General features: G+C 54.9%; 1 protein-coding gene across 2 annotated transcripts in view; it reads left to right on the top strand.

Moving 5' to 3' along the window:
* The window catches only part of ADAMTS2 (ADAM metallopeptidase with thrombospondin type 1 motif 2), a 209,690-nt gene that overhangs the window by 914 nt on the left and 183,502 nt on the right, over positions 1–25,274 (top strand). For both annotated transcript variants that reach the window (XM_058547620.1, XM_058547621.1), the window contains exon 2: positions 325–716. In XM_058547620.1, the coding sequence (XP_058403603.1) occupies positions 325–716 (392 nt within the window). The remainder of the gene's footprint in view (positions 1–324; positions 717–25,274) is intronic.

The following is a 25,274-nucleotide window of genomic DNA, read 5'->3' as shown; positions in this document are numbered from 1 at the left end:
TCAAGGGGCGGGGGACGCTCTGACGGGGCCGTCCCCTGGGGAACTGTGAGCAGCCCGCGCAACCCCAACCCGGAACGGGGCAGGGGGCAGAGCCCTTGGCTGGCAGGGTCCCGGAGAGGGACGGCGGGGCTCCGGAGTGGTGGCTCTGTTAACGCCCCTTCCTGGTTGGAAGAAGGCCGGGGAGGTGCAGACTAGTTTCTGGGGGTTGCGTGGCGGAATGCCCTTCCCTTCGCAGTGGGGGGCAGGGCCTGGGGGGATGCGGGGCTCAGCGGCGGGGCTCTGGCCTCTGAGTCTTGGCGGCTCTAACCCCCCTTCCCATTGCAGGTGGGCCCCTGGGGCACAGAGCGGAGCGCATCCTGGCGGTGCCGGTGCGCACTGACGCCCAGGGCCGCTTGGTGTCCCACGTGGTGTCGGCAATGGCCCAGGCAGGGGTACGGGCCCGCAGGGCTGCCCCCGTCCAGACCCCAGGCTTCCCTGGAGGCAGCGAAGAGGACCCTGGCGGCCGCCTCTTCTACAATGTCACTGTCTTCGGCCGCGACCTGCACCTGCGGCTTCGGCCCAACGCCCGCCTCGTGGCGCCCGGGGCCACGGTGGAGTGGCAGGGCGAATCGGGCTCCATCCGCGTGGAGCCCCTGCTTGGGACCTGCCTCTACGTCGGAGACGTGGCCGGCCTGGCTGAAACCTCCTCCGTGGCGCTCAGCAACTGCGATGGGCTGGTGAGTACACACTTCTTTCTCTCCATTCTGTCCACTGCCCTTGCCTGGGCTTCAGAAGCCGGTTACTTGGGAGTCCCCCGGGAGGGGCAAGGCCAGCTCTGAGGACCTTTTTTGCACCCCTGTGCCTAGGGACCACGGGGCACCGACTAAAGGGGTTGGCTGAAGACAAGTTATTTTGATTGGTCTGAGAGCGGTGATTTATGCAGGGGGAGGGCCAGGGTCTCCAAAGCGCCTAGCGACTAGACCAGTGTGCGACTCCCTTATGCACGCCGGCAGAGGTCTTTGTCTTGCATCCAGATGTGTGTATATCTCTCTGTGTCTGTGCATCTGCACATGTGTTTTGGAATGTCGGTGTGTACTTGTATCTGGGTGCCTGTGTGCCTGTGATGTGAATATGCTATTGTGTCTTGTGGACGTGTGTGTCTGTAGGTTTCTGCTCATTCATGTGTCAGAGTGTCTGCTGAGTGTGTCCCTGTGCATGTTAGCATGTATGATATGTGTGTCGAGGGCACGTGTGCTGGCAGTCAGTCTTCTTGTTTCTGTGTGTGCAGGTGGTGCCCACCCAGGGAGCAGGCAGTGGTGCTGAAATGCCCAGTTATCCCTCTGCCCCCTGGCTGCCCCCTGGCTGACTGGGAGCCACTGATTTTTATGCTGTGGTTTCCTGTTGAACTTCAGCTGGTTATTTGAAAAGTCGGTTTTCTCTATTTTGAGCCAAGGGGAGCATTTGGAAATGCAGGCTCTGGTGCCCATGGGCAGCCCCTGAAGGACAGGAGAGAGGCTGGTGGCGGGGGGGGGGTCCCTCCTGGGACTGCCTGGGCCGCCCAGTGTGACTGGAACCCTGGGAAGTTCTGCCTTCAGAGGCCCGGAGGGACCATGGCTTGGCATAAGGGGGCCTTTGAGGAAGCCTGGATCGATGCTCAGGGAGGAAGCTGACATTGGCGGTGCTCTGTCTGGCCGCCCGGGGGCCTGGCACATGGCAGAAGCCACTGCAGTTTTCTATTTTGGATTGGGTGTGTGGTGGGCAGGCTGGCTGTGTTGGCCAGACATCTAAAGCTGCCCACCGTGGATTCTGTCTAATTGGTGCTCAGGGCACTCCTGCCCCGAGTGAGCCTCGGCTCTCCCAGCTGTGCCGGCCCCTGAGCCCCTGTCCTCAGGCTTGTCCTGCTGGCTACAGAGCCGGCAATTACACCAGAGTCCCACAACCGCTGGCGTTCTTTTTATGGAGACACAGGAAACGTCATGTGTTGCTTTGGAAAATCACTACCTTTGGCTGGATTTAGTTAGAACTCGGGCATATTGCAGACAACTGTAAGTGTCCTTGGAGGAGTTGGGTTAACGTGGTGCAGCCCTTTACATCCTCATCATCCCTGAGAACATCCTAGGTCTCATAGGTTTGTCTCTGTATGCTGGAGGTGAATTTCCTAAATAAAAGGGAACCTGTGTTGGGGACTCTGGGGGTGGGATGGGTGGGGGGTGTTGACACAATGCAGATTGTTGGTGGGCCACCTCCTGTGTACTAATTAATTCCTGATGGAGAGCATCTCAGGGGGGCTTTGTCACTGTATCATTCATTCCCCTGTTCATTCGGTGATTCATTTCTTCAGCCAGCACTTCCTCCTGTGTTTGTGCCACGTGCTGGTGCCCACCCGGGGCTCCCAGGCTCAGGCAGCTGATGTGCTGAGGGGGCTCTGGACAGGGCTTTGCGGGTATGCTCCCGGGGGCCATTTGGACAATGGGTTGCTGGCAGCCAAAGTGCAGGTTGTCAGTTGTAGCAGAGGGCAGAGCATGTGCAGAGGTACCGGGTGTGTATTGGCCTGGTCAGGACAGGCGTGGTGAGATCTCCCGGACATACACCAGCAGAGGTGCAAGACAGAGCTGGAAAGAAGAATGGAGTTGGAAGAGGGTCTGGGGCCTGCCTGAGTGGCCTTGAATGCTGTCAGTGAAAAATGGCCTTGAGACAGTGGGGCGGCATCATTACTTCTTCTTTTCTTTCTTTATTTTTGGCCTGTGTGTCTGTTCTGATTTTACACCAATTAACTCCTTAACCCTTTAAGTCCCTCTGTGCATCAGTGACAGGCTGCTTACTGATGGCCTGGGGCTTTACACATCATGCTTCTGGTCCTCACAGCCACCCTGTGGGGGAGGGAGCCTCATCCCTGGTTCACAGCTGGGCAGCTGAGGCTCTGGGAGGTTGACCGACTTGCCCAAGGTCACACAGCTCGTGATGAGAGGAGTCTGGCTTGATTCTGTCCAGCCCCTTCTGCCAGGGCGCTCCCAAGTCTGGGCAAGCAGACCACACTGAGATGTGATAACAGGAGCCATAATTCCTGTGTGCTCCCTCTCAATAGGCCTTACGTGGGAAACACTGCACCCTGTGTTCAGCCTGGGGGCCCACTGAGATCTCTGAGAAGTTCAGTAATAAACAAACTTCTTGAACTCTGTGTAATCCAGCGCTTCCCACCCAGGGAAGGACCATGGAACCCCTTCTTTGCAGGACACGTGCAACCAGCCTTCCTGGAAGACGTGGGGAAACCATGGAGCAGGAGCACAGCAGGCAGCTGTGGTTTTACGGCTTACGTTTAAGTGGGACATGCCCCTCCCAAGAGCCACAGGCCCTTTCAGGCCTATTGTCCTGCCCCTGGCCTGGGACACACATTTGTTCCTCTACTTGCCTGGCCCTGAGTTTGTTTCTCTGCTTTAAAAGAAGGCAGTGGTAGCTTTGTTTACTGTGGACAGCAGTCTCCTAATCTATTTAGCACAAAGAGATTCTTATGTCACTACATCAGTCAGGATCAGAAAACTCAAGTCAAATTAGTTTAAACAGAAACAGGAAGTTATTAGCTCCCATACTGGTAAGTCTTCAGGCATGGTTGGATCCAGGAGCTTCCGCCAGGTCATTAGGACCCTTGCTGTCTCTTGCCTCTGTTTTCCTGTGTGTTAGCTGTGTTCTCAGGTGAAGTCCTTTTGTGGCAAGTCAAGGGGCCCCAGCCATGCCAGGCAGACATATTTTTCTGATAATTCCAGCTGAGTCCTGGGTATCACTCTGGTCAAGCTGGGGTCAGATGCACCCGTGAGAACCAGGACAGGGGGTCTGCAGAATCTCATAGATGGAGAGTGCAAGAGGTGTTGCTCCCTGAAATGATGTGAGATTGAGACCCCCAGGCCTGCCAAGGTGCAAACTCTGCTGAAATCAGGCAGAGGTGCAGACTCAAGAAATGCCGCATGAAGACAGGCTTCATAAGACGTGCTGTGCAGTGTTCTCTAGAGAGGCTGGGAGATGCAGAGTCTCCGGGTTCTTTTACAGCCACTAGACAGACGTTCATAATAGTCACAGGGAAGGGTGAAAGTTTGCCTATTTCATGAAAATAATGCTTAACGAGGGATTCTCGTACATCACATTGCTATGGAAGAGTTTTCTAGAACCTCTCAGGTCGTGGGATAGGTGTGCTAACTTCACATCACTCTTGTTTGCTCATTAAGAACCCAACCAGAAGCCTGTTGGCATAAGAAGTAGCGGTAGCGAGTCCGAGTTCCCGGTGCCCCTGCTGCGTGCCGCACCAGCTTGTTTCCTCCTCACCATCTTCCATGGCCTGTGTCTGATATTATCCCCCTCCTCAGATGAGTGACCTGAGGCTCTAGAAGCTGAGACAGCCTGCTTCAAGCTTCACAGCCAGTATTTGAATGCACGTCTGATTCCAAGACTGTGCTGACTACATTTTATTGCCTTTTCTGCATGCCAACGAAAAAGTATAAGAATGAAGAAATACATTTCTCTAAAACATTTCCTACCTTTTCTGTGTGGCTCCTGGAGGCCTTCTCAGTAGGGGCGTTGCCCGTCGCCAGTGTGAGTGAGTGGGAGCTGGGAGCAGGCCTGGGGGCCTGGGGGCTTGCTGCCTCACCGCTGACCTGCTCTGGGCTACAGCTCCTTGCAGGTTGCCTGAGTCCTTGCGGCTGGGCGAGGGCAGTGGGGGCTCCAGGAGGACCCAAGCACCATGCGCCACCACCACCTCCCCCCTCAATGTAGCCCTGGAGACCTCTCTTGGCCTGGCGTCTCTGGCCAGGCAGGGCCAGTGGTGGAAGCCTCCATGGGCTAGGCAAGGGAAAGGGTCACACCTCTGAGGCCTGGTCTCATCCCGTGGCCTGAGAGGGGCAGTGGACACCCTTCCCTGGGGGCTTGATATGAGCCCCCTGACTTGGCGAGACAGAGCCCCCATCATGTGGCCGAGGCTCCGAGAGGCCCGAGAGCTGCTGCCTTGGGGGCCGGGGCTCCCCTGCTGGGCTGCCATCCTGGTCAGGCACCCACTCTGTCCAGTCTTGATGGTCATTAAAAGTCACTGAGGGCCACAGAGAGAAGTCATTCGCTGGCCCAAGGGACTGACATGAGTTGCATCTTTCTTAATGAGGCTGCTGCCTTCGAGGCCACACCCAGGGCTCCAGACGGCTTGGGTGCAGGGGGGAGAGCAGCTGCGGCAGGTTGGGGCTGTTGGGCCAGGGCAAAGGATGTCTGAGGCTTGCAGCTGCCCTTGTGGGGTCTTCCTTCCTCCTGCCCTACCTTGGCACTGCCTGGAGGGCAGTGAGAGGGTCTCAGGAGCGCTGAAGAGGGGCTGTAGGAACTTCTGGATTCCTTGGGTGTTGGCGCTTCTCAGGTCAGAGGAGCAGAGGCGTCTGCTTGCCCCCTGCTCTTGCCAATCTACACAGCTGCCTGAGGTGGTCTCAGCGTCCTCACGGCTTATTACTCTCCTTGTTTAAGACTCATTCAGTTTAAGTGACAGAAAACCAGCTTACAATGGATAAAACAAGAGACAGCTGGATGCAGGGGCTCAGGGCTGGTGTCAGAATATACTCTCTGACTCTCAGCTTTGCCACTCGCTGTGTTCAAGATGGCCCTCCCATTGTGGGGTCACTGGCAGCTCCTGGCTTAGCTTGTGTTCCACGGTGGCAATCTCTCAGAAATGGAGAGCACTCCTTTCTGGATGGTTCCTACTAGAGTCCTGTGGAGGGCTCTGATAGGCCCTACTTAGGTCACAGGCCCATCTTTAAACCAGTCACTGTCATATGGGCCTGGCCCGAGTCTCTTACCCACTTTTGGGGTTGAGGGTGAGGGTCAGACTCCCAAACTCTGGGATGGATTGGGGTTCTATCGTAAAAGCAGGAGGAAGGATGAGCATGCCAGGCAGATGAAAATGATTGCCACCACATTCTACCCAGACTCCAGGCCCTGTGTCCAGCCCAGATCTCCTTCTGTGCTCCAGACTTGCTTGCTCAGCTGCCTCTGGGACTCCTTCCCCAGGCGACCTTGTGCTTCTGAAATGGGATGCTGGTCTCTCCTTTCTCCTCCAGACCTTGCCCGTCACTTGGGCGGGAATCCCAGGATCCCCCCACCACCCCCACGACCCCCGTCATTCACCAGCCACCCATCCTAGACTTCTCTGGACTTCATCCCAGTTCCCATCTCTCTACCATGCCTGACTCCAAGCCCGTCTTTTGCTCCTGTGTTCCCTGTGTTCCCCAGCTACTCCGAATTGGTCTCTCCCCAGCAACTCTCTCCCCACACAGCAGTCAGACTGATTTTTGTAAACCACACATTAAATCATGTCTCTCCTTTGCCTAAGACCTTTTGATGGTTCTTACTGCTCTGAAAAAAAATATCCAAACCCACTGGCCTGGCATTCAAGGTCCCTCATGACCTGGCTCAGTGGCCTCCAGCATTGTCTGTCACTGTGTCCCCCCTCATGCCTGTACTCTAGTCACACTGAGCTTTTAGTTCTTCCAACACTGGATACTCCCAGCTCAGGGCCTTTGCACATGCTGTGCTGTGGCCTATACCACTCTTATCCCTCTCTCTTTACCTGGCTTGCTCTGTAGGTCTCAGCTAAACGGCACTTCATTCAGGAAGCCACCCTGGACATTCACATGCCATGTTGCACCCTGTACTTCTTGGTGACTTGTGCCATAGCTAACTTATACCTGGCTGTGTCCGTGGGCCCATCTCCAACTGGGCAGAGCTCAGCTGGGAGCCGTGAAATGAGAGTGCCTGGGGAGTGGGGGCCTGGGCAGGGAAGGGTGGGGGACTCGCCCTGGAGACGGTGCCTCCAGTGCCCAGAGCTGGCCACCTCTCCTCGGCTGGCGACCCCAGAATGCCCACATCAGTGTGCAGGCCCCCTTGGACAGTGGCCGAAAGCTCTGCCTCCTTTCCTACAGGAAAGCACTTGTGCACACGTGGTTGGCATGGTTTTCCTGCCCCCATCCTCTTGGGGTTCATGAAACCCAAGTTGAAAACTCCTGGTCTAAATCAAGCTGAGTAAGGGAGGGAAGCCCCCTAGGCCTGTAAGGGGAAGGGTTAGGTGGGGGTGAGGAGACCTTGGGCTGGGCTCTGGCAAGTCACATTGTGACCCTGGGCAAATCCTCCTGCCAAGAGCCTCAGTTTGTCCAGGTGGAAAGTGGGAGCTGGAGTCAACCATTTCTGGGAACTTCCAGGGCAACGCCAGGTGTCTTAGGAGCCTGATGGGGACCAGACACAAGCAAGGGGACAGGGTTGGTGGAGAGAGAGGTGGGGGCCCTGGCGAGCCCATGCCTTGCCTCTCTTGATAGATTGCTGCCCCTAGGGAGCGTGGGCTTGCTGCTGGACCCTCCAGTGTTTCTTTAGAGGAGCTGCATTTCTGAGTCTGTTGACATCATGTGGGCAAATAAGGCGAGTGTGAAGACCCCTTGTGAAGAGTGTGGGCCCTGAGGTCCCCTGAAGGGGCCTCTGGAGGCAGGTGTGGAAGTATTGGGAGCTGTGCTGGCAGCAGGATGGTTAGAGGGGCCAGGGTCCCTCCAGGCAGGGGCTGTCCTAGGAAATTGCCGAGAACCCAGCCCTCCTTCATCACTGCCACCCTACGTGTCCTCCAGGGCATCGACAACCTCCTGGCCAGCCTCACCACCACTTCTCACTGGTGATTTTGTGGGAGGGAAGGGGCTTCCCAGGGGCTCTTCCTGGCCAGAGTGGACAGGGGGTGGGGGGGGTGAGGGGGGGATGTGCACTGGTGCTAGCTGCCATGATGGAGGCTGCCTTGTCAGAGGTTTGTGCTTGAAGTGGCAGAGCAGCAGCCAGTGGCCCCCCACCCGTCTCATGGTGGCCCCTCAGAACAGTGCAGGTGCATCTGTGGTCTGAAACCCAGACTCATCTGGCTTCAGCAAATAAGGTATCTGAAGGCACTTAGAGGAGTCAAAATCACAGAGACAGGCGGTAGAGTGGGGTTTCCAGGGGCGCAGGGAGGGGCGATGGGGAGTTAGTGTTTAATGGGCACCGAATTTCAGTTTTACAAGAAGAAAAGAGTTCTGGAGATGGATGGTGGTAATGGTTGCACAATATTATGAATATATTTAATACCACTGAACTGTACACTTAAAAATGGTTAAGGTGGTAAATTTTATATTGTGTGTATTTTCACACACACACACACACACACACACACACACACAGAGCATCTGAGGACTTGTGGGACTGGGTAGGTAAGCACAGGTGGAGTGTCCCTTGAACCGCGCTTACTCAGCTCTGCCCCTTCTGTGTCCCTCTGTTTCCTGAGGACCCAGTGGCTACAGCTGCCCCCACACCCCCAGGCCTCCAGGCACAGCTGGGTGGAGAGGGAAGCAGTCTGTTTTTTGGATGTTCCTCCCAGTCCTGAGCTTCACTCTGATTGGATGGTCGTAGGTCATGGGACCTTTCCATAGCCAATCACTGTGGCCCAGGAATGCCATGTGCTGATTGGCTCTGGCCTGAGTCACATGCTCCACCCCTGGCCTGGACTGATGATGGGGCAGGTGGTGGTGCTGGGACCACCCGGGAAAGCCAGGCCCTTGCTCCCCACCAGCTGCACTGCTCTCTGCCCGCACTGGGCACCTAGGGACTCCAGCAGCTGGCTCTGTCCCTCAGCGGGAGGCGTCACGGGATCAGGGTTGACACCGGCCACCTCTGCTGCCACGTGCACCTAGTTCCTGCAGTTAACCTGTGAGCCAGCCACTGTTGTCCTCATTGTGCAGATGAGGAAACCGAAGCTCTGGTGAGATGCTCGGATCTGTGGGGCTCTCCCGTGTTGGGGGTCCTCTCCCCTGTGAATCCTCTATGGAAGGGCATGGTGGAGCCAACTCAGCCCCTCATGAAGGCCAGCATAGTCCGTCAGCCCCTGCTCTGAACCTGAGCCCAGGAAGCCAGCTCTTCCTGGGCCTCCCCTGTCCGTTGCTGCCCCTGCCCTGACTCCACTGCACGGCGGGCCGTGTGTGTTTCTGGCACTGGTTGTGGAGGGTAACGATGCTGCTCATTTAGGTGTTGGCGGGCTTCAGGCTCCTCCTGACCAACCACCAGCCTTGGCTGCTGGTCTCCCTATATCCCAAGCACTTAGTGAGTGAGGAGTGACGCCAAGGGTCAGCTGGGAGGTGGGGAATGCTGGGTCCTCACCCAGGCCTGCTGTGAGGACCACGAATGCCACAGCCAGCATGAGCAGAGGAGTCATCGAAGGGCTCATCTGTCCTGAGCCATGGGGACACCCCGCACGGCCTCGTGGGTCCACTCAGCATGGAGGTTGGCTTTGCTATATGGTAGCCTGAGCCATGGCCTGGGCCTCCCCACTCTCGTCTCTAAGATCCATAGGGGCAAGTGTATGTAGGGCCCCTCCTAGGACCCCGGATCTGTACTGGCCAGCAGACATATCATTCATTAACCCCACTGCCCTCCTCTGCTTGGGCAGCCTGGGTGTTCCTGTGCTGCTGCCAGAACACAGCAGGCTGCTGGGTGTATGTGAACGTAGGTGCATGTTTGTGTCCCTATGCATGGGAATATGTGTATATGTGGAAATGTGTGCATGTGTGTGCACATACATGTGCACGCATCTGTATGAATGTGACATGTATGCATTTGAGTGAGCATGTGTGTGAGGGTGCATGTGTGTGTCTGTGTGTAGGTGTATGTGTGTGCCCATTTGAGTATGCATTCAAATGTGAGTGTGCATGTGTGGTCGTGTGTGTCCTTGGCAGGGGTTTCTTGCAGGGGAGGGGCCTGAGGTAGGCTGGAGGTACTGAGGGGAGAGGAAGACCCCAGCCCCCGGAATCTTGGTGCTACCTTGGACACGCCCCCATTGGCAGGCGCTCTGGAATGGGAGGGCCAGGTAGGATCCTCTTGCTCTGCTGTGTTTCATATTAAATGTCAGCTGTCCACTGGGTCTGCGGTGCTGCCATTAATATGGAGAAGTTATTACCGAGCCTGGAGCTGGCTCCTCAGGCTCATCCATGAATTTCAATTACACTGCTTGTCTACTCCAGAGCCTGTGGAGTGGGGCGCATAGCTTCCGTTCAGAGGTAGAGGAAACCTTGGCATCCAGGACCAAGCCCAAGAGGCCAGGCTGGCTTGGCACTGCCACACCCGGCTCTGCACGTTGCAGGGATTACCACCGCGCACCCTGGGCTTAGTGTGGGCTAGAGTCTACCATATGTCACATGACCAGCTCTGCCTGTCAGCTGGGAAGCCTGGACAAGGGCTGCATCTCTGCTGAGACTCAGTTCCTCAGATTGCAAAGGGGGATCTATGCACACCCACCTCATGGGCAGTGGAAGGATGGGTGCACGACAGGCACTGGGCCCAGGCCCGGGGTTTATGAAATGTTGGCTGTTTCTGCGTTTCAGTGGATCTAAGGGGCCATCAATTATAGGGCAACCAAGAAAGAGGGGACACCCCCAATTAAACCACCACGTGCCTCAACCGCAGTCCCATGAGGCGTAGGCACCAGCCACCCTGCCTCTAGTTGCTCCCAGCAGTGGCCATTTCTCCTGCCTAGCCAGCTGTGCTTACTTGGCGTGTGACTGGCTCCGTCCACTTGTGGGTAAACGTGACAGATGTGTGTCTTTGAGTCCTGGATATGCTGTTTTGTTATTATTATGTTACAAATGATTTCGGGCCCCCATCTGAGAGCTGGCGTGCAATTCTCACACTGGAGAAGCGGGGCAGCAGCAGCGACTGGGCTGTTCACAGCAGAGGGGCTCGCCCTCGCCAGCTCTGTGAGGAGAGCATTCAAGCATTTGCCTTTGAACCTGGATATTTCTCCTTTGAAAGCAGAGATTGGGACCACATGGCAAATAAGGTGTGTTTACGTTTCATGCAAGGTTTGTCTAAGGCCTCAGTAGTGGCCAGTCTGATTGGGACAGAGCTTCTGAAGGTATGATAAAAAGTGGCTCAAGAGCTGTGAACATATTGGTGTTCATGGTGAACAATATGTTAAATATATATATTTAAATGGATTATGTCACATACCATCTCAAGTATTCACTCCTTTACAGCTGTGCTGTCCACTGTGGTAGCTAAAAGTCACATGATGCTGAGTACTGGAAATGTGGCTACTCTGACCTGAGAGGTGCTCTGGGTCTAAAATACACACCAGATTTCAAAGACTTCGTACAAAAAAGGAATATAAAATATCTCATTGGTAATTTTAAAGTGTTTATTATGGGTTGAGGTGATAATATTTTGGATATATTGGATTAAATAAAATAGATTGCTGCAATTAGTTTCACCTGTTTCTTTTTATTTATCTCTTTCTCACGGACTGCATGTGAAGTCCGCACTGCATTTGTCTTGGACAGTGCTGCTTTGAAACAGCTGGCTGGATGCTTCCTATTTTGCTATTATTCTTTTGCAAAATTTTCTTGGCTGGTTACGTCTGTTTATTCTTTCAATTGAATTTTATAATTGTTTTGTCAGGTTAAAAACATCCCTTGTGAATTTGTTTGACATTACATTAAACTTAGAAACCAATTAAAGGAGGAATTGACATAATTTACAGTATTTACCAGGAACATGGTGTAATTTTCGATTGATTTAATTCTGCTTCGATGTTGCTCAGTAAAGTATTATACATTTTTTATACAGGTCACCCATTGTTTTTAATCAGGGTCATTTCAAGGATTTTTTTTTGCCGTTGTGAATTGAATCGTTTCCATCTATCATTGGTATACAGGAAGGCTATTGATTTTTATATAATTATCTTTTATCAAGCTGCTTGATTGAACTCATTAATTCTAATATATCTTTGCGGATTCTCTTGGGGTTTCTAGGTATACAGTTGTACTGTCTGTAGACAATGATAATTTTGGAGCCACATTTCCAATCTGCACCGTCTAGAAGCTTCTGAGTCATGTTAAGTAACAGTGGCTTTGCGCATCCTCGCCTGCGCCTGACTTTGATGGGAACGCCCCTGGCGTTTCTCTGCTTAATACGGTGCTTGCTCGTGGACTAAGATGGATTTCACGTGAAGGCAATATCCTCTGAATTCTAGTCGTCTAAAATCCCCTTTTTATCAGCAAAGGAGCTGAAATCTAAGTAAAATGTGTCTAATACCACCCCTTGAAAGCCAAGGGCATTGTAGTTCCCAGGGACTGTGTTTCCCCCTGAGCTGGGCCTCAGGGCTGCTGCGAGGTCCCCTCCATTGCCAGCTTGCTGGCCCCGAAATGCAAGCCAGCCCCTGTTTACAGCTGTCAGATCCGTTCATGGGAAGCATTTCTGGGGCTGGGGAGCTTCGTTGAGGAAGGTGGAAGAGGCTGCACCACCCAGCCATGAAGGTGGCTTTGGGTAGAACAGGGACCGTTCGTAGAAAGCCCATGCGTGGGTTTTGGGCAGCTTTGAACAATGCCTGTGCTAGGCTCCATCCGAGAGATTCTGATTTATCAGGTCTGGGCGGGACCTGGGCATCTGCAGTTTTCAAGACCTACATGGGAGAGTCTTATGCACAGCAGAGGGGCACCCACTGACCTAGAGGATGGTCATGAGGCCTAAGGTCGGACAGAACCGGGTTTGGGGCCTGGCTCTCCTCTTGCTGGCCTGCGACCCTCAGTTTCCCCAGTTGTGATGCCACCTGCCACAGAGGGTGTGTGCCTGTAAGGGAGTGAAGGGGAGCAAGGCTGGCCAGCCTCAGTCCACAGGAATGTCCTGGAGCATTGGAGTGGAAGGAGATGATGGCCAAGAGGGATGGCCAGACCTCTGGGTGCCTGGGGTCAGGGAAGCTGCTGCTGGGCTGTCATCTCCTGACCCTCTGCCCTGGGTCTCTCGCCTGGACATTCAGAGCCTGGCAGAGGGAGGGCAGCCCCCATGCATGGAGTCCCTAAGGCTGGCTGTACACGCAGCGGGTGCCTGCAACTTCGTGGGCACTGGGCACTGGTTCTGCAGACCCTATCAGGCAGGGTAGGGGCAGGGGTGGTGTCCTCCTTGGTGCTCCTCGATGCCCCCCAGCCAGATCCCAGCCCTCTCTCCTCCCACCAGTGGCTGATGCTGACCACTAGCCACTGGTTTGAGCTCACTAGCCCCGAGCTGAGATCTGTCACAGCCTGGAGTGGCTTGTCTGAGCCTCGCACACTCAGTGTGAGGAGAGATCAGCCATGGCCCAGCTCAGCTGACAGGGAGTGCCTGTGAGTCCTGAACAGCTCCCACATGCAGCTCCAGAGACAGCTGCCACCGGGCGGCGGGGGGGATCCTGGCTCAGAGCCCTTCCCCTTGTCTCCCTTCTCTTCTTCTCTCTTCCCTTCCTTCCCCTCCCTGCTCTCTCCTCCCTCTCTCTCCTCCCCATTCCCTCCTCACTCCTTCTTTTCCTTCCCTCTCTTTTCTCCCTTCCCTTCTTTCCACTCCCCTCTCTCCCCTCCTCCCTCCCCTCCCCTCTTGGTCCTCCCCTTTAGAGTGAGGGGACCCCACCTTCCTCAACTAGGACTCCTGGGTGACCCTCCTGGGTGGCAGGCTCTTCATCGCTGGGCGCACATGCTGCCCCAGGCTGCGCCTGCACATTCCTACTTACTCATCACCTCCCATGACACCCACAGGCCCCCGCTGCCAACAGGCACACTCTGGGGACGGGTGTCGACACCCCACCGTACTGCGAGGAGAGGAGAGCGGGGCTCAGAGAGTGGAGTGCCTGCCGCGGTCACACAAGGCCCAGAGCCCGGGCTCCTTCTGCTGCGCTGCGGCAGGAGCTCCAGACTCGAGCTTTGCTGTCCTCAGAAGTGCACCCCCACTCGAGCAGGGCTAATGACTGCAGGGGGTGCTCTTCCTCTCCTTGGTGGCCGAATTCTTGGTGCACTGTCCTGCAAACAAGGTCAAGGACGCGTCCCTGCCCTGCGGGAGTAGCCCCCCCCAGGAGGGCAGCCTGGCCTTTGGAGTCCAGGCCCTTGTTGGTTGTGTCCTTAATGGGGAGGCTGGTCGGACCAGGCTGTGCTTTGTTGCAGGGCTGCCATGGACAGTTGTGCAGGTGGTATCCTGCACGAGGGCACCTGGGCAAGGGGGTGAAGGAGGCCAGCCTCTGCTCAGTGTCTGGGAGTGGACGGAGTGGAGGGTGGAGGGTGGCCAAAGCTGGGTGGAGGACAGCAGATAGTAGAGGGGCAGGAAGGGTGTGCCAGGCATCTGACCCCAACATCAAGGTCACCGGAGTCACTGCGTTCTTCTCTTTGAGGACCTCCTAGGACCTCAGGACTTGGAGCATGAGAACCAAAGCCAGGGCAGGCGCAGGGAGGCTGCTGGCCGTGGAGGGTGGCTCTGGTGGCCTGGATGGGTCCTCTGGGACTGGGCACGGCGGGGAGGGCAGACTGGCTCTGTCCTGGAGTTGGCCTGTCCTGATTGGCTGCTGGGGCGCAGGCCCTCACAGCACTCCCCCCCTCCCCCCGGCCTGCAGGTTTCCCCTGGTTCCTGTGGCCCGGCTCCCTTGGTGTGCAGGAGGCCACTGCAGGAGGCCTGGGACCCTCAGTCCTAGGCCTTGCTGTGAGTTAATTATGCGGGTGTGGGTGTGATCCTATGTGATCCTATTGTTGCTGAAACGTGTTTCTGTGATAACTTTGTGTTTCTGCGATAACTGGTGTCCTCATCACTCCCCCCAGCCCCCCCCCCCCCCGCCCCCGCCACGGCCCCAGCTGCCAGCTGTCTAGCTGCCTGGTCCTACTCCGGGCCAGATGTTAACCCTTCATTGGCTTCGGCAGATCTATATGCACAGTTGCCTGTCTTATTTTACCTTGCTGACTTGCATTTCTCCTGGTCCACTATGCCAGCCTTTCCTGTTGATTTCTTCTCTTTGCTCAAGTGAAGTGTGTTTCCCATATTGTACAAGGTGTTGGTTTTAAGCATTATTTCTAAATTGCCACACTGTTGTCTCAGCACTGTCATTTACTAATTCACCCTTTCCTTGTGACTTTAGGGTGCGTGTTCCCGCGTCTGTGAAGTTCACGGAGGTGATCTGGTTTGTTTCCTGCCTCTCTCTTGTTCTTTTGCACTGGCACTAGGCTCTTTAATTACTGTTGCTTAACGAAACGTTCTAATACCTGATAGGGCAAGTGTCACCATCGTGACTTAAAAAAAATGTTTTGGCTATTTTTGTCCGTTTTCCAAATGGATTTTGGGTTTGTTTTCTTATGATCTTAAGCAAAATTATAAGAGGATCTTTATTTTGGATAATATTGCATGCATAAAATAGTGTCCAGCATGCATCAGGGCCTCAGCAAATCTTTGCTGTCATCAAGTGAATGACATCTTCATGATGTTTAATTTTCTCAGGGTAATAAGAACATTGATTCAAAACTTTTAAAATATATCCCAGTAGTTTTATTACTAACAGTTTTAGGATTTTATTGCTATCATGAATAGGATCTTTTCCATTATATTTTACAGGTTATTATAGATACTAGGAACATTTTAATCTAGGATACAGCAGACGACCATTTACTCAGAACGCTGGGACCTACTTGTTCTGGATTCATGATATTCTCAGAGTTTAGATGATTTCATTCCCAAAGAGCAAACAGAGCCAAAAACAGCATGTTAGTAGAAATTATATATACATTTGTACAACTGCAGCTAAACACCTGACATCATCATTGACCTGGCCAACCCAAGCCCCACCCAGGCCCCCTGCTCCTCATCGTTTGCTCCCAGGGACTCATGTCTTTCTCTTGCACTTCAGCAAAATCCGTCTTCCATTATCACAGTGGCACGAATGCAAAACACGGATAATCACAATAAATCTCTCAATTGGATGTTTCCCATGTTTGAGTTCCTGATATGCAAGTTTCTATATTTACTTCGCGTCTAGGCATTTTCATGAACTTCCAGATTATTGTTTTTTTTCTTTTTTTTTTCGAGGGGTAGGATTTTCTAAGTGTGCGATTTTCTGCAATTCATAATATTTTGCATCTTCTTTTTCAATATTTATCCATTTTATGTCTTAATACGTTGGTTAGAGTGTAAAACTGAATTTTAGTAATTTTGTGTGGGCGCCACAACCCTGTCTTCAGAGTGTCTAGCCCGCTGCTGTCTAAGGAGACGAGAACCACGTCCTGCTTCTTTCCGTGAACGCTGCTGGCGGTCGAGCCACAGCAGACGAGTCTTGGCGTAAGTGGCTCTCCATCTCCGCTCATCCCTGGCGGAGCAGCTTTTCTTTTCCTGGGATGCTGCATCCAGTAGAGCTGGCACAGCCATGCATGTGTGGTGGTTTTGTGAGGCACGAGTAGCAGTACCTTGCGGCCTCCGTCAGGTCAGGGAGCCTCTCTCAGCCCTGTGGTCTGTTGGGCAACCCTGCAGCTGGGGAGTATGTACCCAGGCCTGTGCGGAGTTGTTTGCGGGGCTGGCAGGAAAATGGCTGTCTTTGAAAGACTGTCCTGTGTTTCAGCTGGGGATGTGGGTCAGTGAGACCCTTTCAGAGGCTGGCAGTAGAGCCAGTCGTATAACCGGAAACTCCGAATGAATTTGGACTTGGAAGCCCTGTTTGAGTCCTTGTCTTGCCCCTTACCCGTGAAATAATCTCTGAACTTCAGTGTTCTCATCGTGCAGGGCGGAGTTTGCAAACCAGCAGGCTGTGTGCCATGTCCACCCACAGAGGAGTTTTGTTTGGCCTTCCCAGTGTTTGACAACTTGCTCACAAAGCTCCAGATTTCCAGTTTCTCTTGAGAACCTGAGAGAGCCGCGAGGCCTGTGTTTCCGCCGGCTGGAGCTGAGCAGGGACGTGCCCTTCCAAGGGGTCCCACAGTTCCAGGCACCCTGGTCTCTGCTCCCCAGGTTCCCTTGCCTCACTGGCCCACTTTACTCGCTGTCATTTCCTGAGTGGTCCCCAAGTTGGCACTTGAGACTGTCTCATGTTGAGGAGGATGCTACAGGGTCTCTGGAGTAGGTCATTTCTCCCTCCCTCCTTCCCACAATTTTGGTGCATGGACCATCGTCTCTGTGGCCTGAGGCCCTGTGTGCTGAAGTGAGACACAGCCCCGCCCCACCACATTGAATGTGTTTGATTCTGGCTCTTCCCCTCACTCACCGAGCCTCCTGTTTCTCATCTGTGAAGGGTAAAAGTTGATACTCTGGGGGATTATTATGAGGATTAAATTATGTAAGGTCCATAGCTGGCACTTAGTAGTGAACAGCCCTTGTTCCTGCGAGGGAATGTTTTCCTCGTGGTGCTGCTAGGAGGAAGCGCAGTGTGACAGTACTTGGAGACTATGAGGAGCAGTGCAGAGATTAATCACTTTTGAGTGCTCTGTGGGCTGGGCTTGGGCTGGGTGTGGGGAGTGGGGAGGCAGGGCTAGGTGCCGGCAGGCCCTGGGGTAGGATGCTCTCCCTGCCCCAGGCCATAACCGGCCTGGGACATGTTGCCAGATGAGGCCGTAACTGTTCTGAAATGGAATTCATGGGTCAGAATAAGGAGAACAGATATTTACTGGAGGAGGCCAAGAGCTGTTGACGTCACCGAGAGCCCGTCAGGACACAGGCTGAGGCCGAGGGTCCTCCATCCCTTCCTGCCGACACAGCATTCTTGGGGCAGCTGCCAGGGCTTGGGAATGGACAGAGGGATGGACGGACGGATGGACGCACACACACCCACCCCACCCCACCCCCACACACACGTGCACGCGCATGCACTTCATTTCTGCCATCAAATCCTCTGCACCTGAACACAATTAGCCAGGCTGTGGAAAAGATTTCCAGCCTGGAAGAAGAGAAGAGAGTCTTGTTGGCAGGCAGGCCTGGAGGGAGAGTGGGCTCTGTAAGACGTAGGAGCAGCCTCTGGGGATGGAGAGCTGTCCAGAGCTGCTGGCCAGGGAAGCGGGGCACGTGTGCCTTTCTCCCTCCTCCCCGAGAGGGGGAGAGCCTGTCTCCTAATTTCTTCTTCGGCCGTGAATCTGGAGGGTGTGACCATGAGGCTGCTGGGGCCTCGCTCCTGCCCTTTCACTGCCACCTGTGCTGCTGATGCCTGCGCCCTGTCCCTCCTGGAATGCCGTCCCCAGATCCAGATTCCTGCCACTGAAAGTGACAGAAAACCCAGTATGAACCGGCTGGGGCCAAAGGAGGATGCTCAGGCCTCCCGCCCTGTCTCAGCTCTGCCTTTTGCCTTGGCCTGGCCTCAGCGGGCTCTCCCAGGCGAGGAGCGGCAGGCTCAGCGGGCGCCAACTGCCAGCCCAGCAGAGACCTCCACTTCCCTAGAGGTTTCAGTGGGAGTCCTGAGGCTGATTCTCATTGGCTCAGGCTGGGTCATGTGCCAAACTTTGAGGGAATCACCGTAGCTGGGGCAGGGAGCAGGCCTCAGATTGGCCAGGCCTGGTCACATGACCACTGGCTCTAGCCGGTCAAGTCTGTGGTGGAAACCGTGGGAGCCCAAGGGGGAGGGCTGAGTGTCCAGAGGAAAGCTAGTCCCCTGGGGTTGTTAGCAGAGAAGACAGTGGGAAGCGCTGAGGACATCTGGGCCTTTGTCTGAGGTGCTGGAAATCCCCAGTGCCTGGCTGCCCCTTCCCCACATTTTCTGTGTCATAAAGAGTCTTGGCAGTTGGTGAGGCCCACGGACCCCTTATCAGAATAGTGCTTTTAATACATAATATAAAATACAAAGGACACAAATTCTGGTAAAATAAAGCTATCAACATTGAAAAAAAATTATAATACAGCAATACATGCGCTTTTAAATTTTATCATCATGGGCTTTTTTTGTAACAGCTTTATTGAGACATCTTTCACATACCATACACCCATTTAAAATGTAAAATTCAGTGGCTTTAGTATGTTTACAGAGTTGTGCAGCCATGAGCCAATCAGTTTTAGAATACGTTCCTCATGCCAAAAGACACCCCATATGCCTGGACTATCAGCCCCATTGCCCCCTCCTCCCAGTCCCTGGGAACCACTACTCCTTCTGTCTCCATGGATTTGCCTATTCTGGACATTTCATATAAACAGAATCACACAATATTTGTCCTTTTGTGTCTGACTTCATTCAGTTAGTGTAATGTTTTCAAGGTTCCTCCATGTGGTAGCAGATGTCAGACTTTCATTATTTTTTATGGGCAAATAATATTTCATTGAATGGATAGATGGCCGTTTTTTAAATCCATTCATTGGTCGATGGACATTTGGATTGTTTCCACCTTTTGGCTCTTATACAATGCCAACATTATGCAATGTTTGCGTACAGTTTTTCATGTGCTTTTCAATTAGTGCATGAAATAACAAGACCCGGCAGCACGTGTCACAACCTCTGTCATTTGAGTTGTGCTGAGTGTAAACGCACTAGCGGTAGTGAGAGATGCAAATCCTCATTGTGGCTGTCATGCCAGATACAGGTGTTGCTCGTTCTGCTGGGCTGGCTGCCTCCGTCAGACTGGCGGGAAACGCCAGCTGTCGGTGGTTAGTGACAGTGGAGTGTTGTCCTCTCCCAGTGCCGGGGGCCAGCTGGGGTTAAGAGCCCTCCAGGGAGCTCCCTGAGGCGAGAGGCAGGCCCCTCGCTGTGGGTGTCCTGAGAGACCCTGTGAATGATGTGGCCTGTGGTGGGATGAGTTGTCCAGATCCAGGTGGTGGCTGTCTTGCTCTGCTCTCGGCTGTGCCATGTGGCCCACCGTGAGGGGTGATGTCCTGCTGCCCTTTCCTTTCCAAAGTGTTTTCTGTGTCCCTAGCTCGGGAGTCCTGCAGCCAGATCGTGGGGGGCCCAGGCCTTCCTGGATTGCTGGGGACCACCTCCTCCCTTTGTCTTCCTCCTGCCTGGCCGTTTCCCTTCACAGCTACTTAGTAGGGAAGGCAGCCAAAGGCCTGTCCGTGGGGGACTGCCAGTGGATTTGACGTCAGACACACAGACCCAGCTCCCTGCCACTGGCTGAGTCAGTGCTTGCCTCTGGAGGGCACCAGGCCTCTGTCACTTCCTGCGCAGTCCCTGCCAGCCGTGGGGCTAGTGAGGGCTCCTTGGCTGCGTGGAGGCCGTGGTCCTGGCTCCGGGCAGGCTTGGCCTGGGAGGGCTCGGGCCCTGCCTCCTGCCCATTCCTGTCTGCGAGCAGGATCCAGTCCCGTGGCCCCATGTGGGCACTTTGGAGGGAGAACGCCCAAGACTGGGAGACGCCTTGCTGGATGCCCTTCCTTGGGGACACCTGCAGTTGAGGGTCAGGCTGCAACTTGTGTACAAGAGACCACTCCCACTGGAAGGAGCTGCAGCTTCTCCAGCTCTTTGGGTTCCTGCCCCACCTGCCTGTGGAGCTGCCAACATCCTTGTCTGGTGCCCTCCCAGAGGGGCCTTCCGTCCTGCTTCTTGCATTTCAGAGACAGACAGAGGCTTCCCCGACTCTGGGGCTGGCGGTGGCCTTGCTGAGCCATCTAGAATTGGCTCCCGGCCTCCTCTTGTCTCTTGGGTGTCTCATGTGGCAGTGCAGCTCTATTTCAGGGCCTGCAGGAGCCCCCGGGACTGCGTCAGGGGTGGCCCTGCATCAAGGGGGTGGGGCACAGCCTGCAGTGGCCCAGGGCGGTGGCCTCCCAGCTCACTCCTGTGTGACCTTGGGCAGGCGACTGCAGTTCTCGGAGCCGCCAGGGCCTCAGCCATGAGGTTTCAAGTGAGGACTCATACGAGGAAGGAATGAGTCGGGGACACAGCCTCAGGTCCTCTCCCCACTGTGCTGGGTCCGGTCAGGTCCTGGGATGGTTTACAGTGTTCCATTCTGTCTGTCTTAAATCCAGGAGCACCTATGCATTGAATAAAGCAGAATGCATACATCGACCAAAGGACGAAAATTGAAATCCCCTGTAGTCCCATCATTTTAGTGTGTGTCTTTCACACATATGCACATGTATACAAGCATACTTATAAAAAAGGGACATATTGTACATTCTCTGACCTGCTTTTGTTCACTATATATATAAAACAGACATATTTATAAATCATTTAATGTTCTGCCTTAACATCGCTGCCCAGAGGCAACAGAATCTACTCAGGAAATGTGGAGAGACCAGGATCTCCAGGTGCCAGGAGTCTTCGGGCCTGGGGCGTGAGGGAGAGGCTGAAGGGGACACCCCCAGGCCTCTGACTTGGGCAGTTGGGAGGGTGGGCGGGGTGCTGGCAGCAAGGGGGAGCAGCATGGAGGGAGGGTTCACTGGGGCAGTTTCCAGGGGGTCCTGAGGCAGCTAGAAGTGCAGGTTCCGTGTGCAGGAGCAGGTCCGGGTGGAGCTCAGGCGGGGAGACTTCTGTGCAGAGGGCTGACTGTGGTGTCGTCCCTGGGGAGAGTGGGCACCAAAGGGAGAAAGAGGCAGAAGGAGGAAGATGTGCTCCTTGGTCCTCCAAGTGGAGGAGGCGATGGAGGCCTAAGGGGAGGGCTTGCTCTTGTGCTCATGGACGAGAGAAATTCAAGAGGATGGGGCTCAGGGAGGCGGGAGGCTGCCAGATAGCAGTGTGTGTGGGTCCAACATAAGAGAGGGGGCCTTGCAGACATCAGGGCCAGGGGTGTGGGGCGCGGTGGAAGCTAGACTGACGAGGTGAGGGGCCAGGGAGTGGCAAGGAAGTGGATGAAAGAGGGTGCATCGTGGGCACAAAATGCTGTAGCAGGGGGAGATGTCTGGTTGAAGAGGACTTTTCCTCTTCGGAGGATTTGAGTATACAGATGCATGTAGTATTTTCATGTGCACATATCTATAGTGTGTTTGAACTCTGCCTCTTTGCATAGAGGATTTTAGATAGCTCAAATTTGTTCATAGACTGAGGACAGGATTTAGGAGAGAAGGAAAGTTTGAAGATATGGAAGAGAAATTAGTGTATTAGTATATTAGTCAGGAGTTATTCTGCAAGTGTCAGAAATCCAAATGAAACTTGCTCAAGCAATAAAGAATTTATTGGTTAATAAATCTAAAAAAAAAACCCAGGGCTTTCTAGCTTCAGGTATGGCTGGATCCAGGTGCCCAAAGAAATTTTCAGTCTCTTTTACTTTCTCCAGCTCTTGACTCTACTCTTGTTTCTGTTGATTTCATTCATGCTCTTCACATGAGGTAGAAAATGGCTTCAGGCAGCTGTCACCTCACATTCTCATAGTTTAACAATCCCAGAGGAAACAGCTTTTCTTTTCTGAGAGTTCCGGCAACAGTTTCTGGGTGTAGCCGGATGGACTAACTTGTGGCATGTCCTTGTCCCTGAGCTGTGTTCCCTGTGGTTGGGTGGGCTGGCCTGGGTCATGTGTGACTTGAGGGAAGGAGGGGTGGCTTCCGAGGAACACAGGGGCCATGTTATCAGAAGGAGGACAGTGGACTCCAGGAAGGCCCAAGGTCCCTGAGGAAGAGGCCAGGTAGGGATTGGGAGCCCTGGGTGGCTGGAGGAGGGAGCTGCTGCCCCAGCAGGATGGAAGGACAGAGAAGGACGTGGAGGCAGAGATGGGCAGGAGGGAGCTTCCTCTGTGGCCTCCCCCCACCTCACTGGGCAGAGCAGGAACACCGAGGTTGCCAGTTGCTGACCAGGCTCTCCAGCTCTCCTGGGAGTTGGCCCAGCTCTCCTGGGAGAGAGCATGAGGCTGGGGGAGGGTGACCGATCACTGGCTGCCCTGGAAACCCTCAAGCTGGGCAGCAGGAGCGGCCTGAATGCACAAGAGCAAGCACTGAGGCCAGACAGGGTGGTCCTCCTACCTCAGGAGCCAGAGACCAGGAATGATCAGGGCTTGTCAGAGGTATGGCACACTGGGTACGAATGTGCGGGCCAGCAGAGAGCTGGCATGGTGACCGCTCTGCCCAGGAGAGGCTCACGGGCTGAGTCCAGCCTGCAGACGTGCTCTGTGTGGCCCACCAAACGCGTGTGGCCTCTGGGTGAAAAGAGGGTCAGACCCCTGCTCAGCAGAGTGGGGGGCTCTGTTCTGCTGGATGAATGTGGGCAAGGCGGGTGGGGAGACAGTAAACACCACTGCAGATAGTGGTGAGAACTGCGAAAGCAAGTAAGAGAATGGGGCCAAGAGCAGCCCACAGGGGGAGTGAGTGTACACGTGTGCACGCGAGTGCACGTGTGACACACGGATGTAAATGACACACGTGTATACAGACACGTGCACGTGCAAACATGTTCATGCGTGATGGATGTGCGCACACGTGTGATATGCATGGGTGTATGTGTGCGTGTGGAGTGTGAGTGCACGTGTATGAATGGATGCATATGTATGTGTGTGTAATGCATGTGTGTGCAATGACGTATATAAGTGCACATGTGGTGTGTGGGGATGCATATGTGATGCATGTGGGGGCACACCCGAGTGTACATGTGTGTGAGTGCATGTGTGTGGTGCACATGTGCATGTGTGTGTTGAGGCCAGAGCTGCAGGCACCCACAGCCATAACTGAGAGCAAACTGTAATTTTTCACCAGACCACACTCATGGCTGGAGGAAAACAGAAGAGAAATAAATGTGTGGGAAGAGCAAAGGCAATCCAACAAGCGGCGCCCCTTTCTTCAAGTGCACGGTTGAAGGGGGCTTACCTGCCCAGTCACTGGCTCTGTCACTGACCCTGCTGTTTTGGGTTGGGGACTGACCTTCCTGGATGGCCCTCAGCCCTCCTCCCCCCATGAGAGGCCAGGCCTCACCATCTCAAGGCCCAAGAGCGTAACATCAGCGGTCCCCCAGGGAAGTTGCCATGGGAGGCTCAGTCCCACCCTAAGCCAACAGGGCCTTGGTGTTGCCCCCTCCCCGCGTCCCCACTGACCCACTGACCTGGTCCAGGGCAGCAGCTGTCCTCTGCCCTATGGGGACACATGCTGGCTGCTGGGCTGTGCCTTGTCTCTCACCAAAATTTCATTTGGTTTATTCCCACCTCCAACCCTGTTGAGAAAGGGCTCGAAGCAGCTGTAGCAGGCACGTTCTCCAAAAGGGGTTTGCAGTGGGGCCGTCTCTCCGGCAGGGCCACTGTGGTCCTCCCCGTCTGCCCCTCTGTCTCTCCCCCACTGCCCCTCTCCTCTCCCCTTCTCTGTCTGCCTCCCATCTGCCTCTCCTCCTTCTTCCGGCTTCAGTCTGCTGCTGTTTTAATGAGGGCTTGGCCTCCTGTGCTTAGCAGCTCAGCAGCAGTGCATTTAATTAATAATCTTACATTGCACTTCTTCAGAGTCAACGCTGCCATTTTATTCCTCACTAATTGGAAGAGGCTAGTTAAGCTCTGAGATGAATGGCCCTTTCTGCTGGCAACGTCTTGGCCTGGGATCTCTGTTGGAGTGGCGGTCCTGGGCTGGTCGCTGTGGGCCCTGGGGTGGGAGGGACGCTGGGCTGGAAGGTGAAGGGGCTGGCCCACCCACCTGGTGCAGGGAGGTCCTTTCACGGTGGCCAGGGCAGGGATCTAGGCCTGCCCTCACCCTGGAGCAGGGACCGGACTTGCCACTGCTGTTCCTCAGGTCCCAGCTCTGTGCCAGCCCTGGGCAAGGTTTCCTGGGACCCCAGAGGGCCTCAGACTGGATGCCTGAATCTTCCGCGGGCCCTGCCTACACCTGCCTCCCCCCTCACTGTGGCCCAGCCCCGCCTCCACTCTGCAGGCCCGCACCACTCTCCAGGCCTGGCTAGGGCACTCCGACTGGGGCCGGCCACACGGCCAACGCGCTGAGATGGACGTTTCCCCAACAAACACGCACTCCGCGCCTCACTGGCCGTCAGGGAAACGCAGTTACCCTGCTGCCGCGATGCTGTCGGTCAGCGGTGGGCGGGCAGCAGCGAAGAGGCTGGTCTGCGGGGCGTGTGCGGAAGGAGCGCCTGCTGGGTGGGTGCTGACGGAAGTGTGATCTGCCTCCCCGCCCCCCCCCCCCCCCCCCCGCTGCGCCAGGCCTGGGGCGTCCCTCGGACGTGGACGCGCAAGCCACCGTCCTGCGGGATAAGACGTCTGAAAGCACCTCCACGACCAGCCAGAGGAGAAAGGCCAAAGGAGCCACGTGCCTGCAGTTGAGCAGAGCAGTTTCCGGCAGCGAGGCCGAGCCGCGGGCGGGGGGTGGCCGAGTGCGGCCGGGTGGAGGCGGAAGGGAAGAGTGGTCGGCGGGGGCGTGCGGCCCCCTGCACCTGTCCCCCCGCGCACAGCCCGCACCACCTGTGCCTTTCTTTGGTAGGGGCACCGTGTGCCCATCAGGTGGGGGATGTGTCCTGTTTCAGTTTTTTTGAGAATATATTTACATAATACTCTTGTAATTAATACAGGAGAGTAAGTGAAGTTTCCCTGTAATTTTGGGGGCACTCGTGTTGAGTGCCGACTGCATTCCTGGTAAGTCCCCCGGGTGCGTGTCCCGCCAGCTAGCCCAGTGGTCTTCGACGGCCGCAGAAGCTCCTGGCTCGG

Source organism: Diceros bicornis, chromosome 1, assembly GCF_020826845.1.
Source record: "Diceros bicornis minor isolate mBicDic1 chromosome 1, mDicBic1.mat.cur, whole genome shotgun sequence".
NCBI lineage: Eukaryota > Metazoa > Chordata > Mammalia > Perissodactyla > Rhinocerotidae > Diceros > Diceros bicornis.
Note: the sequence above shows the minus strand (reverse complement) of the source record. Positions and strands in the feature narration are given on the sequence as shown.